Source organism: Pleurodeles waltl, chromosome 2_1, assembly GCF_031143425.1.
Source record: "Pleurodeles waltl isolate 20211129_DDA chromosome 2_1, aPleWal1.hap1.20221129, whole genome shotgun sequence".
In the NCBI taxonomy this organism is placed as follows: Eukaryota; Metazoa; Chordata; class Amphibia; order Caudata; family Salamandridae; genus Pleurodeles; species Pleurodeles waltl.
Window position 1 is genome coordinate 381,809,102 of NC_090438.1, and position 15,476 is coordinate 381,824,577.

Genomic DNA, 15,476 nt, shown 5'->3' on the forward strand with positions numbered 1-15,476 from the left:
ATGGAAGTTTTCTTCCCAGCTCTGCACGTCGACGAGGATGTCACAATTACCGAACTCCGTCTGACATCCTCGACGGCTTGCTGACATCAGTTCCCTTTTTTCTGTGCCGTCAAAGCATAACGGTTTTCTCCTAGCTCTTGGGAAAGGCTACTGTTGTCGAAGGTGTTGATTGTTGTTACAGTTTCTCCCCCCCCCCCCCCCCCTTACGAAATCAGGTTTTAAACCTTGTCTGGTCAGGAGTGCGGGGGTCGCATGTCTGTGACCGATCCACACATTGATTGCCTGTAGTGCTTGAGTTCAGAGCATGACGTGGAGGAGTGTGGGTCCTGTCAGAATATGAACCCGAAGGCGCTCAAGAAGAGGGAGGCCAAATTATGTTGGCCAAGGCGAAGGACAGGAGTCATCGGAGGTCTTTTTAGGAAAATCCTCGAAGTCGCACAAGAAACGGCGTCAACATCATTCCTGCCATCGTTCGGATAGAGGTCGGTCTCGGTTGAGGTCTCCAGCCAGTCGGCATCGTGGGAGGTGAGTGACGGAGACTCCACAGCAAAGTCCTCAAGCTTCTCCAGTGCCATCAGTCTTTGAGGTGGTTGAGCCTCAGGGAAGTCCTCGCTTCTCACCTGGAGCGTAGTCGGATGTTCCGGATCTGGCATCAACGCCGCAGGAGGAGCAGCAGTATGCTGCCTTCCCTGCTCCGGGAGCGGATCTGGCGGCATTTCTGAATGCCATGTTTAATATCTTTAACAGCATGGCTCCTGGTGGTGCACCGCCTGGTCCCATTGGTCCTTTGGCCTTTACATTGGGCACTCTGGCTCCATAAAAGCCGGCGCTGTTTATGCCCTTTTATCCTGCGGAGGATGTTGGTCCGGCGCCGATGGTATCGCCTGGAAGATCTTTGACGCTGATATCTTCACCTGCTGGACCAGTGGAGCGGATGACGTCGCCCCAGGTTCGATCGACACTGGTGAATCGGCCCTTAAAGTCCACGGCGCCGATGGATTCGGTTCCGGCGCCGGATGAATCTGGAGATCGGGGTGTGTCTGCTGGTCATTCGGTGGTACGAAAGGCAGCAGAGTTCCTGGACCTCCCACTACCTGCTGCAGAGGTTAAGACCAACATCTTGACTGTGGTCCTGCATCCTGCTTCAGCTGCTGAGGAACCACTACTTCCTTTTAACAATGCTCTTACAGAGCCCGTTCTGAAAGTCTGGAAGAAGCCTGTGACGTAGTCAGCTGTCAACAGATCAGTGACAAGAAGGTACAGGGTGGCTCTGGGCGATCTGGGGTTCATGTCACAACATCCGACTCCGGAGAGTTTGGTGGTCCGGGCTTCTTGCTACTTTCGTTCGGCTCCAGGTTCCTTCACTGCTACACCTTCAGACAGGGAATCCAAGAGGATGGAGCAGTCGTCCAAAAATACCTTTTTATCCTGCAGCATGGCCCTCAAATCTGCCAATGTGACTTGTGTATTGGGCAGGTACATTCATGCCCTGGTGGACGCAGCTAAAACTGTGGTACCTGATCTGCCTCTAGTATTGCAGGGACTCCTGTCGGATGTGAAGGCTGCAGCTAAGCAAGTAATCCAGTTGGGCCTGGATACTACAGACTCTTTGGCCAGGGCGATGGGCACTTCCATTGTCACCAGGAGGCATGCTTGGTTCAGATCTACAGGATTCTCTACGGATGTCTAGATGACTCTTGTGGACCTACTTTTTGATGGGGACAAATTATTTGGAGCTAAAGCTGACTCTGCCTTAGAGCGTTTTAAGGAAAGCAGGGCTACTGCCAAGTCATTGGTCCTGCAGGCTTCCACTACCACCCCATTCAGGTCTTTCAGAAGGTTAAGGGGGTTTGGGAGAGGAACTTCCCTTCGTGGGAGCCCTAAGTCGGAAGCCCAGCAGCCTTCAAGTCTGCCCTATAGGTCCTTTAGAGGGTGGGGTAGGGTTAGAACAAGAGGGTCCACCCAGCAGCACACTGCCGCCTCCTCTTCCTCAGGGGGGAGGCAGCAAGGAAAGCAGCCCTAGTCCTCCGCCCATTATGTCTCATGCTTCTCCAGTACGGGGAAGGTTATTTCATTTTCTCCGCGAGTGGGAGTTTGACTCCTGGGTTCCCAACATTGTGGGGAAAGGTTATGGCCTTCCTTTTCAGGAGTATCCTCCTCCTTCCCCTCCCCGTCCATCCTTTTGCACAGAAGACCATCTCCTGCTGTTGCAGCAGGAAGTTCTAGTCCTTTTATCGAGAGGGGCAGTGGAGTTGGTTCCAGAGCAGGAAAGGGGTCAGGGTTGTTATTCAAGATATTTCCTGATTCCCCAAGAAGGATGGTCGTTTGAGGCCTATCCTGGACCTGAGGGTTTTGAATTGGTTCCTCAAAAAGGAGAAATTCAAAATGCTGACCCTAGCGCAGGTGCTTCTGACGTTGAACAAAGAGGATTGGATGGTGTCCGTCGACTTACAGGATGCTTACTTTCATATCCCTATTCTGAAGTCGCACACAAAGTATCTCCGGTTTGTGGTAGGGTCGCAACACTACCAGTTTGCGGTCCTTCCTTTTGGTCTTACTTCAGCACCTCGGGTCTTCATGAAGGTGATGGCGGTGGTTGCAGCAAATCTCAGGAGGAAGGGAATATTGGTGTTCCCTTACCTGGACGACTGGGTAATCAAAGCCAAGTCTCCAGAGCTTGAGCTGCATCACCTGCAGATGACAACCCGGTTGTTGTTCGATGTGGGTTTTTCGGTAAAAGTGCCCAAATCTCACGTGGAGCCCTCTCAGCGCCTCCTGTTCATAGGGGTAGTACTGGACACAACGTTGGATCTGGTCTTTCCTCAGCGGATTCAGGACATTCAGACGTTGATTCCAATGTTTCGAAATGGAGCGGTTGTTCCAATCCTCAAGGTCCTACGTCTGCTCGGTCTGTTCGCTTCTTGCATTCTGTTGGTCACTCATGCACGCTGGCACGAGGGCTCTTCAGTGGTGCCTCCGCAGACAGTGGTTTCAACACAAAGGTGATCTCGAGGAGTCGATAACTATGTCCAGAGATGCTGCGGCGGATCTACGATGGTGGGCTGTGGACAGCAATCTTTCACAAGGAAGGCCGTATTCACTACCGCCTCCGGTGGCCACGGTCATATCAGATGCCCCCATTCCAGGGTGGGAGAAGCACATCTGGGGGACCTGGATGTCAGAGGTCATTGGTCTCCTGTGGAAAAGATGTTTCATCAATCTGTTGGAATTACGGGCAATATGTCTGGCTCTCAAGGCCTTCCTCCCCTCCCTTTGCGGTCAGTCGGTCCAAGTCCTGACAGACAACACTACCGCGATGTGGTACAGGGAGAAGTAGGGTCGTACCTTCTCTGCAGAGAGGCTCTGCGACTCTGGTCCTGAGCTCAGGACCATCGGGTTTGCTTAGTAGCAAACCATCTGGCTGTTGTTGTAAACGTACGTGCAGACAGTCTCAGTCAGCATTTCTCAGCCGGTCATGAGTGGCGTCTTCATCCAGACCTGATCCATTATATCTATCAGATGTGGGGTTTCCTCAGGTAGACCTGTTTGCCACTCGGGAGAATGCGCACCGCCTGTCATTCTGCAGCCTCCAGTATCCGGTGCAAGGAGCGCTGGGGGACGTGTTTCAGATGTCCTGGAACGGCCTATTTGCTTTACGCATTCCCCTCCACCCCCCCACCCCCATACCAGTGTTTCCTCGTGTTCTGAGGAAGATTCGCCAAGTTATCTTAATAGCTCCGGATTGGCCGAGAAGGGTGTGGTACACAGACCTTCTCCAACTCTCACTTTGTCCTCTGCTCCGTTTCCCTCACAGGATAGACCTCCTCTCGCAGTTGCAGGGGCAGGTTCTACACCCCCACCTCCAGAGCCTGCACTTACATGCCTGGCGATTGAACGGGGCAATCTGAATTCATTTTCTCTTCCGCCAGAATTTATGGACATTATCTTATCGGCCAGGCGACACTCCACCAAGACTGTCTATGCCAGTAGATTGTCGAAATTTGTTACTTGGTGGGGAGAGAGACAAATTGATCCCTTAAAGGCCCATTTATCTGATATTTTGCTTTTTGCACTTTCATTGACACAGAAGGGTTGCGCAGTTGCAACAGTGAAAGGCTATTTTTCAGCACTGTCGGCTTTTCTTTGCCTTCCTGATCAACCTTCCATATTTAAGTCCCCTATAGTTCTTAGATTCCTTAAAGGGTTAACAAACAAGTTTCCTCCCACTCCGTTTGTTATACCTCAGTGGGATTTGAATTTAGTTCTCACTTTTCTGATGGGTTCACTGTTTGAACCTTTGCAATCTTGCCTGTTAAGGCTATTGGATTTGAATGCAGTTTTCCTCACAGCCATCACGTCTGCTAGGCGTGTGAGTGAGCTACAGGCTCTTATTGTAAAACCCCCTTTCACATCCTTTCATGCAGACAAGACGGTGCTGAGAACCAGGGCGGCTTTCCTACCAAAGGTAGTTAATCCATTTTATATGGGGCAATCCATAACACTCGTGTCCTTTTACCCTCTTCCACATCCATTGAAAGAGGAGGAGAGACTGCATTGACTTGGCCCAAGGAGGGCTTTAAGCTTTTATATTGAAAGGACCAGAGATTTTTGAGTGGACAATCAACTCTTCATTAGCTATGTGGGGGAGAGGAAAGGAATGGCAGTCCACAAGAGAAAACTGTCCAGGTGGGTCATTCTTTGCATTAAACTCTGTTATTTTTTTTGGCAAAGAAGGTTCCTCCTGTTGGTATTAGGGCTTATTCCACCAGGGCTAAGTCTGCCACTTAAGCCTTGACAAGAGGTGTTGCGGTTGCTGAGATCTGTAAAGCCGCAAATTGGGCTTCCCTCCACACTTTGGCAAAGCATTATTGCTTGGATTCGGAAGTTAGAAGGGATGGCCATTTTGCACGTTCCTTGCTGTAGAATTTCTTGGTGTGACCATTGAGGCACCCGCCTCCTAGTGCAATACTGCTTTGGGACACTCTTCATAAGGTGAGGAATCCACAGGTAGTTGTATCCATCAGAAGCACAAGTTACTTACCTTAGGTAACTCCTTTTCTGGTGGATACACTAGCTACCTGTGGATTCCTCACAGTCCCACCCGCCTCCCCGTTGGCGGTCTGGTCATACCAAGATTTCTTTGGGTGTATATGTATATTCGTTTTTGCTCTTTTTATTTGAATAAATATTAAGTATTATATTTGATTGTGTATGTGTGTGTGTGTGTGTGTGTGTATATATATATGTGTGTGTGTGTGTGTGTATATGTGTGTGTGTGTGTGTGTGTGTATATATATATATATATATATATATATATATATATATGTATGTGTATATATATAATATAGAGTTTGTGAAGTCTGTGATCACCTGTTCGCCTCAGAGGCACGTAAAAAAATGGTGAAAACTAACGTCAGCACGCCGGCGAGGACCTCTGATTGCCACGATGACGTCCGACGAAGTTGCGTGGAGTCGGGCAATTGTGATGTCCTCGTCGACGTGCAGAGCTGGGAAGAATGTTTCCGTCGAATGCTGGCCCATTGGGAGAATTCATAAGGTGAGGAATCTACAGGTAGCTAGTGTATCCACCAGAAAAGGCGTTACCGAAGGTAAGTAACTTGTTCTTTAGTAACAATGCTGTAATATACCTTGTCTTTGTGCGGATCCTTCTGTATTTAGTCTGCCGTATTAAATATTAGAGAAGGTCAGTAGAAAAGCTGTAGGAATAGATTATGGAAATTTTGAGCTGTCAGTCCAGGTTCAGTTTTTGTTTTATTTAAACTGTTTGTCCACATAGAAGTATACTTTTTGAAATACAGTAGTTATCATTTTTTTTATCATGTTAAAGTTACATACTCCCAATATATGGAGTGAAAAAGAAATAACCCTTCATTTTTTATTTTTTACTTTGGATTGTGAGAAATTCTATTAGTTTGTCATGCTCCCTAAGGTTTCCCACTTTTTGGACATCAGGTTTTGATCTGATTTTTACATCATGCGGACCACAAAAGCTCATTTTCTTAACCTTCTTCTCACTGCTTCAGTCTTTTCTTCTGAAAGCTATATCCTATTGTGGGTTTTTTAAAGACATTTACAGTAACATGCAGCTGATCTACATGGGCAATCAATAGCTGAAGTCCTGGATCATTAAATTAAGATAATTACAAATATTAAGTTGCTTGCTCATAAAAGTATATTGTACTTGCAACCTACAGCTCTTTTTTTTTTTTTTTTTCCCCCTAGCTCATCTTCGATGTTTAGTTTCTGATAATTCAAGGAGGCCTGTTAAGGAGATCTATGAGTTTTAGTAAGCATATCTCCCCAAGTTAATAAATTATCCATAACTGTCGTTGTTCCGGAAAGCTTCATATGCTGTGTAGGAGGCTGGCCTGGCTTATAGTGGGTACCTTGTGGTACTTACACCTTGTGCTAGGTCCAGATATCCCTTATTAGTAGATTAGAGGTGTTCTAGCAGCTTAGGTAGATAGAGGTAGCTATAGCAGAGCAGCTTAGGCTGAACTAGGAGACATGCAAAGTTCCTACTATACCACTTATATCACTTAGTACTATATCATAAGAAAACACAATACTCAGAGTTATTAAAAATAAAGGTACTTTATTTTAGTGACAATATGCCAAGAGTATCTCAAGAGGATATACTCCCTTAGGAGGTAAGTAATATACACCAAATATACACACACAAACCAAATCAGGTAAATAAACTGAAAAGTAGTGCAAACACTGTAGAACACAATAGAATGCAATAGGATGCAATAGGCCTAGGGGCAACACAAACCATTTACTCCAAAAGTGGAATGCGAACCACGAAGGGACCCCAGGCCTAGTGTAGTGTGTAGAGGTTCACTGAGAGTGTAAGAAAACACTAAGGGTGTCCAAGATACCCCATCCCAAGACCCTGAAAAGTAGGAGTAAAGTTACCCTACTACCCCAGAAAGACAGTAAAGTCGAGATAGGGGATTCTGCAAGAACAGCAACTGACTGCAAAGCACTGAAGACGGATTCCTGGACCTGAGGACCTGCAAAGGAAGGGGACCAAGTCCAAGAGTCACGCAAGTGTTCGGGGTGGGGGGGGGGCGCGCAGGAGCCCACTAAATCCCGGATGAAGGTGCAAAAGGGCTGCCTCCGGGTGGAAAAAGCTGAAGATTCTGCAACAACGGAAGGTGGCAGGAACTTCTCCTTTGGTCAGAAGATGTCCCACGGCATGCTGGAGGATGCAGAGTTATTTCCACGCAGAAAGACTGCAAACCAGCCTTGCTAGCTGCAAGAGTCGCGGTTGAGGATTTTGGGTGCTGCCAGGGCCCAGGGAGGACCAAGAGGTCGCCCCTTGGAGAAGGAGACAGAGGGGGCGCTCCGCAACACGGAGAGCCCATGCAGAAGCAGGCAGCACCCGCGGAAGCACCTGAACAGGCGTTCAGAAGATCTGAGCATGACGATCGACTCAGCACAACAAAAGAGGGTCACACAAAGTAGGAGTCCAAATCAGCAAGTTGGGCAATGCAGGACAGAGTGCCGGGGACCTGGTTTAGGCTGTGCACAGAAGCCCGAGCAGCTGCAGTTCACGCAGTACACAGGATTACTGTCTGGCGTGGGGAGGCAAGGACTTACCTCCACCAAATTTGGACAGAAGGGCCACTGGAGTGTCTGGGACACTTGGATCCAGCTCCTGTATTCCATGGACCATGCTCGTCAAGATGAGAGGGTACCCAGATGACCGGTGATGCAAAAGTTTGGTGCCTGTGTTGGCAGGGGGAAGATTCCGTCTACCCACGGGAGATTTCTTCTTGGCTTCCAGTGCAGGGTGAAGGTAGACAGCCCTCCGAGCATGCGCCACCAGGAAACCGTTGAGAAAGCCGGCAGGATGAGGCGCTACAATGTTGCTGGTAGTCTTCTTGCTACTTTGTTGTGGTTTTGCAGGCATCCTGTAGCAGTCCGCAGTGGATCCTTGACAGAAATCGAAGAGGGAAGTGCAGAGGAACTCTGGTGAGCTCTTGCATTCGTTATCTGATGAGATACCCACAGGAGAGACCCTAAATAGCCCACAGAGGAGGATTGTTTACAGAGAAAGGTAAGCACCTATTAGGAGGGGTCTCTGACATCACCTGCTGGCACTGGCCCCTCAGAGCTGTCCATTGTGCCCTCACACCTCTGCATCCAAGATGGCAGAGGTCTGGGACACACTGGAGGAGCTCTGGGTACCTCCCCTGGAGGATGCTGGTCAGGGGAGTGGTCACTTCGCTTTCCTTTGTCCAGTTTCGCGCCAGAGCAGGGCTGGGGGGGGGGGGGGGAGGGGACGGGGGGGGGGGGGGAGAGAGAGATCCCTGAGCCAGTGTAGACTGGCTTATGCAAGGAGGGCACCATCTGTGCCCTTCAAAGCATTTCCAGAGGCCAGGAGAGGCTACTCCTCTTAGGCCCTTCACACCTATTTCCAAAGGGATAGGGTGTAACACCCTCTCTCAGAGGAAATCCTTTGTTCTGCCTTCCTGGGACTGGGCTGCGCATCCCCAGGGGGCCAGAAACCTGTCTGAGGGTTGGCAGCAGCGGTAGCGGCAGAGAAAACCCTGGAAAGTTAGTTTGGCAGTGCCCGGGCTCTGTGCTGGAGACCCGGGGATGAATGGAATTGTCCCCCCAATACGAGAATGGTATTGGGGTGACAATTCCATGATCCTAGACATGTTACATGGCCATGTTTGGAGTTACCATTGTGACGCTACATATAGGTGTTGACCTATATGTAGTGCATGTGTGTAATGGTGTCCCCACACTCACAAAGTCTGGGGAATTTGCCCTGAACAATGTGGGGGCACCTTGGCTAGTGCCAGGGTGCCCACACACTAAGTAACTTTGTGCCTAACCTTCACCAAGTGAGGGTTAGTCATATAGGTGACTTATAAGTTACTTAAGTACAGTGTAAAATGACTCTGAAATAACGTGGATGTTATTTCACTCAGGTTGCAGTGGCAGTCCTGTGTAAGAATTGTCTGAGCTCCCTTTGGGTAGCAAAGGAAATGCTGCAGCCCATAGAGATCTCCTGGAACCCCAATACCCTGGGTACCTAGGTACTATATACTTGGGAATTGTAAGGGTGTTCCAGTGTGCCAATCAGAATTGGTAAAATTAGTCATTAGTCTGCAGTGCCAATTTTAAAAGCAGAGAGAGCATAAACACTGAGGTTCTGATTAGCAGAGCCTCAGCGATACAGTTAGGTACCACACAGGGAATACATACAGGGCATACTTTATGAGCACTGGGGTCCTGGCTAGCAGGATCCCAGTGACCCAAACAAAAACAAACATACAATAAAAAAATGGGGGTAACATGCCAGGCAAGATGGTACTTTCCTACATGCTGCTTATCAGAGAGCGCCCATTCCACCCAATCTTTTTTTTTTTTCCAAGCTGTAATATCTGGGGCTTGAGATGCAACCCAGTGTCATTCGGGCTTTCATTTTAAAACATTTTCATCTTGGCTCTGCACCCAGGAAACACATTTTTATTTACCCTTCCAGTTCCAACCCTACAACACACGAGACAACCTGCACCATCTCTTCCCAGAATTTAACAATCGCAGACAGACCCATGTTCTTTACAGGAAATCCATAGAGGGAAAATCGCGCACAATATTTTAGAGTGGTCCTCCAATGCTTAATCTTGCTGTTGGTTTGCAAACTCTTCCAAATCTATATAGATACAATAATATACATAGCTCTACTTCTATGTAGTTCAACAAAAGATGAATGTGTGAGGATCATTTTCTGCTTTTCTATTCTGATTTTATATGCAAATGCGAGACATATTGCATTGTAAATGCTTGCTATGTGAAGGGGAACGTTGCCCTTCAGGTCAGTTTTTGCAAGACATTGGGCTGCGGGTGAGTTAATACGTGATGGTTGCATGCAGTGTACTCTGTAGATGGTGAATCCTGAAAGCACCTCATGGGGGATATTATTGGTACGAAATGTGAAGCTGGACTGGGGGCTTCTCCCTTGAAAGATCACCTGTGTTTTTTGTGGAGAATCCTCTCTATATATGTTTAATTAAAACACATTATTTAACCCTTGTTCCTCTAGATTAAAGGTTCTTGGACGGGTAAAAACAGAGTGCAGAATCCCTACAGCCATGGAAACCTCCTGAAAAACTGCTGTGAGGTGCTGTGTGGACCTGTGCAACCCAGGTAAGGCTCCTGACGAGAACAGCCCATACTTGGACATATCTTATTGCAAGCACTTTTGTTTCCTAGAGAATTGTTGTTTGCCTGGGCGCACTTCTTTCACACTGATATTGTTGGTCGTTTAAATTTATGCACAAATTGTGGCTTATGATGTGACCAGTTGATTCTGAGTTATAAGTCTCTTCGTGAGATCTTGTTTTAGTGGTTGGCACTTCAGAATTAAAATATATATGTTTTGATGGCATGTGTAGCTGCAGATACACATGCTGTGCATACGTCTGCCATCTAGTGTTGAGCTCGTAGTGTTACAAGTTGTTTTTCTTCGAAGAAGTGTTTTCGAGTTACAGGATCGAGTTACTCCTCTTCGGCTCCATTGCGCATGGGCGTTGACTCCATGTTAGATTGTTTTCTTTCCGCCATCGGGTTCGGACGTGTTTCCTCTAGCTACGATATTTCGAGTCGGAAAAACTTGAAAACTATTTCTCGTCGGTATTGTTTCGATCGCGTTCCACCTTCTATCGACACTTCGGTACCGTCGGATCAAACATCTTTACTCGCCCTTCAGGGCACCCATGCCCAACTCGGGCCTCGTCGGGCCGACCGCGTGGAAACCTCATGGACCGGACTCAATTCAGATCCTGTCCTCGGTGCCACGCTAAATTTCCTTACATGGACCAACATCTCGTCTGCAATCTCTGCCTTTCCCCAGACCATTGGGAAGAAAATTGTGAGGCCTGCAGATCCTTCCGATCCAAGAAAATGCTCCGAGACAGAAGAACATGGAGACTCGAGATGGCGTCTAAAAGCACCAAACGTCTCGACGTCGAAGAGGAGAAGATCATGCAGACCGCTGTTACCCGTTCGAGGACAGACCGGTCACGGCAGGACAGCACGTGAGTACGCCTGCCCCTGTCCCATCCAAGCCGAAACATAAGGCTTTGGGGACGCCACTGCCTGAAGGCCATGGCTCAACCTGAAAAAAGACCTTCGGTGACCAACCCACAACTTTGGCACCGAAAAAGGCCACTCCTCGGAAGCCATCGGACTCGAGCCGAGGCTCTGTATCCGAGCCAAGCAAACATCGCTGTTTCGAGTCCAAATCTCGAAAATCGTTTTCAGAGACGAGGCCAACTTCAACCCCTACTTTTTCGATACCGAAAAAAACGCTTTGGATCCGAAAAAGCCTATTAATACTGAGGAGCATGGACTTTCACAAGTACTTAAAGAAGGCCACAAAGCTACTGAGGACGACTCACAAATAGAGGCAGTGGATGAAAGGCAAGCCAGGATTCACATCCATAAAGAGACTGGCAGAATTTTAACCGCACCTCCTCCAAAACCAAAGAGCAAATTATCCTTTCAAGCGGAATTGGACACTACACAGCCTCCAGCTAAAGTGCTAAGAACAAATGAGAAACCTCCACCTCCTCAATTTTCTCCTCCTCAGTATCCTTGTCTCTATCCACACTTGCATATTTCTCCGCCTACCAGTCCTACACCTATGCAGTCACCATCACACATTTGATTCGCACCAGGACAGTGTGGATCCATGGGATCTTTATGATCCAGACCCCGTTCCAGACAATAACCCAGATTGCTATCCCTCTACGCCTTCACCACCAGAAGATAGTACAGGCTACACTCAAGTCATAGCTAAGGTGGCATTGTATCACAATGTCGTCATGCATACTGAGCCATTAGAGGATGATTTTCTATTTAATACACTCTCCTCTACGCATGCAACATATCAGTCGCTTCGAATGCTCCCCGGCATGCTAAAACATGCTGACCAGATATTCAAGGAGCCAGTAAAAGCAAGGATAATTACTCCTAGAGTGGAGAAAAAATATAAGCTACCTCCTTCCGATCCTGTCTATATTACCAAACCATTACCTCCAGACTGAGTAGTTGTAAGCGCTGCCAGGAAGAGAGCAAGTTTGCAGTCGTCAGGTGATGCACCCCGCCAGACAAAGAGTAGGAAGATTGATGCTGCGGGGAAAAGGGTGGCATCTCAGGCTGCCAACCAGTAGAGAATAGCCAACTCTCAGGCATTGTTGGCTAGATATGACAGGGCCCACTGGGATGAGATGAAAGACATAACCCAACATCTCCCCAAGGAACAGCAAAAAAGGGCACAACAGATAGTAGAGGAAGGGCAAGCCATCACTAATAATCAGATCAGGTCAGCCCTAGACTCTGCAGATACAGCAGCCAGAAGCATCAAAACTGCTGCAACCATAAGGAGACATGCATGGCTTAGGTCTTCAGGATTCAAGCCTGAAATCCAACAGGCAGTGCTCAATATGCCGTTCAACCAAAAGCAACTTTTCGGCCCTGAGGTTGACATTGCAATTGAAAAGATGAAAAAGGATTTAGACACGGCAAAAGCCATGGGTGCACTGTATACCACACAATACAGGGGATCCTGTCGTAAACCCCAATATAGAGGTGGATTTAGAGCCCAAACTGCAGAGGCATCCACCTCACAGCCAAAGTCGGCCTACCAACCTCAATACCAACGAGGTGGTTTCAAAAGCACTTAGAGGCCAGTACCCCAGAGGTAGGAGAAAATATCAAACGTCAAAAGAAGCCTCACAACAAACTAAGCAGTGACTTGTGCCATTCCTTCCCAATTCACACCTCACCTGTTGGGGGGGAGGAGAGACTGCAAAAGTTCCACTCCACAAGAATTGGCAAGGCATTACGACAGACAGCTGGGTATTATCAATTATCCTCAATGGCTATTGCATAGAATTGACACAAACTCCACCAAATATTCCACCAAAACCACACAAGCATCACTCGGTTGCAAGAAGAAGTCAAATCTCTATTACTCAAACAAGCAATAGAAACTGTGCCACAAAATCAAATAGGGACGGGAGTTTACTCACTGTATTTCCTTATTCCCAAAAAGGACAGGACCTTAAGGCCAATATTAGATCTCAGAACCCTCAGTCTTTACATCCTGTAGGAGCACTTTCACATGGTGACACCACAGGATGTTATCCCACTACTTCAACAACACAATTTCTTGGCAACATTAGACCTCAAAGATGTGTATTTCCACATACCCATCCATCCAGCGCCCAGAAAATATCTCAGGTTTGCCTTTCAAGGAAAGCATTATCAGTTCAAATTGTTACCCTTCGGAAAAACAACAGCTCCCAGGGTATTCACAAACTGCCTGGTGGTAGTCGCAGCTTACATAAGAAGACAACACATTCATGTCTTTCTATATCTAGACGATAGGCTAATAAAATCAAACAGTCCTACACAGTGTCCAAACCATGCGCATTATGTCATAAAAACCCTGCACACCCTAGGGTTCTCCATAAACTACAAAAAGTCACAACTACAACCTGCGCAAATTCAACAGTAATTAGGGGCGATACTAAATACTCAAAAAGCGCTTTCAAGCCCAAATACACAAAGAATACAAGCATTTCACAATATATTAGCACAAATACCGACAGGCCAATAGCACACTGTCAGATTTGTGATGAAAGTATTGGGCATGATGGCATCCTGTATTGCGATTGTTCTACATGCAAGACTAAACACGCGGCCCTTGCACAACAATGGTCACAGGCACAGGGTCAACTTCAAGATCTAGTGCTGATAGACCGACAAACATACATGTCCCTTCAGTGGTGGAATTCCACAAACTTAAACAAAGGGCAGCCATTTCAAGACCCTGTGCCTCAGACCATACTTACATCAGATGGATCAATGATTGGCTGGGGAGCTCACCTCAACAATCACAACATTCAAGGACTATGGGAGGCCGAACACAAGCAGCCACACATAAATCACTTAGAGTTGTTAGCTGTCTTCCTAGCACTCAAAGCTTTTCAGCCTCTTCTCACTCAGAAGAATATCCTTATCAAAACAGGCAACATGACAACCATGTATTACCTAAACAAACAAGGAGGGACACATTCGTCCCAATTTTCCCTCCTAGCCCAAAAAATTTGGAAATGGGCAATCCACAACCAAATTCACCTGGTAGCACAATACATTCCAGGGATACACAACCAATTGGCAGATGTTCTCAGCAGAAATCATCAACAAACACCCTCAAGTACTTCAAAAATACTTTCAACAATGGGGAGCACCAAACATAGATCTGTTCGCCACCAGCGAAAACGCAAAATGCCAAAACATCGCATCCAGATACCCACATCCCTTATCCAAGGGCAATGCTCTATGGATCAATTGGTCAGGGATATTTGCTTGCCTTTTTCCTCCTCTCCCACTCATTGTATTTCTAGTCAAGACGCGCTCAATCTGATACTCATAGCACCAACGTGGGCACGTCAGCCGTATGTGTGTGTGTGTGTGTGTGTGTGTGTGTGTGTGTGTGTATGTATGTATGTATGTATATATATATATATATATATATATATGTGTGTGTGTGTATATGTGTGTTCGATGGCATGTGTAGCTGCAGATACACATGCTGTGCATTATCCTGCCATCTAGTGTTGGGCTTGGAGTGTTACAAGTTGTTTTTCTTCAAAGAAGTCTTTGAGTCACGAGACCGAGGGACTCCTCCCTTTCGGCTCCATTGCTCATGGGCGTCGACTCCATCTTAGATTGTTTTCTTTCCGCCATCGGGTTCGGACGTGTTCCTCTTCGCTCCGTATTTCGATTCGGGAAAGTTAGTTAGTTATCGGAAAATTCAACTGTATTGTTCGCAATCAGTACCAGTTTAGTGTTAGCACATCGACACCGAAGAAAGAAGCGCTCAGGTGGCCCTTCAGGGCTTCCAACCTCAAGCGGGGCATGGTCGGCCCGACCGCGTCCATCTTCAAACCTCATGGACTGGACCCCCTTCCGCTTCTGCCCCAATTGCCACGCAAAGTATCCTTATACAGACCAACACTTGGTCTGTAACCTGTGTTTATCTCCAGAACACAGGAAGGATACTTGTGAGGCCTGTCGGGCATTTCGATCCAAGAAAACACTAAGAGATCGAAGAGCTCGAAGACTCCAGATGGCGTCAACGCCTGCCGAGCAAATCGACATCGAGGAGGAGGAGAGGTTCTCCATTCGAGATTCGGACTCTGACGAGTCCGAAAGTGAGCAGCCAAAGACGCAGCAACCAACTGTGAGTAGACCAGCCCCGGCAAAAACTCACTCAGAGATAATAAAGGCCAAGGGGATGTCACCGCCAACAGGCCATGGCTTAACCCGAAAACACGGTGACCAAACATCAGCACCGAAAAGGCCTCACAGCAGCGGAAGACATCCGACTCCGGTCGAGATACCGGCTCCGAACAATTTCA

General features: G+C 47.5%; 1 protein-coding gene across 2 annotated transcripts in view; it reads left to right on the forward strand.

The window, feature by feature from the left end:
- The window catches only part of ZDHHC9 (zinc finger DHHC-type palmitoyltransferase 9), a 226,470-nt gene that overhangs the window by 193,187 nt on the left and 17,807 nt on the right, over nt 1-15,476 (forward strand). For both annotated transcript variants that reach the window (XM_069212928.1, XM_069212920.1), the window contains exon 8: nt 10,088-10,191. In XM_069212928.1, coding sequence (XP_069069029.1) covers nt 10,088-10,191 — 104 coding nt within the window. The remainder of the gene's footprint in view (nt 1-10,087; nt 10,192-15,476) is intronic.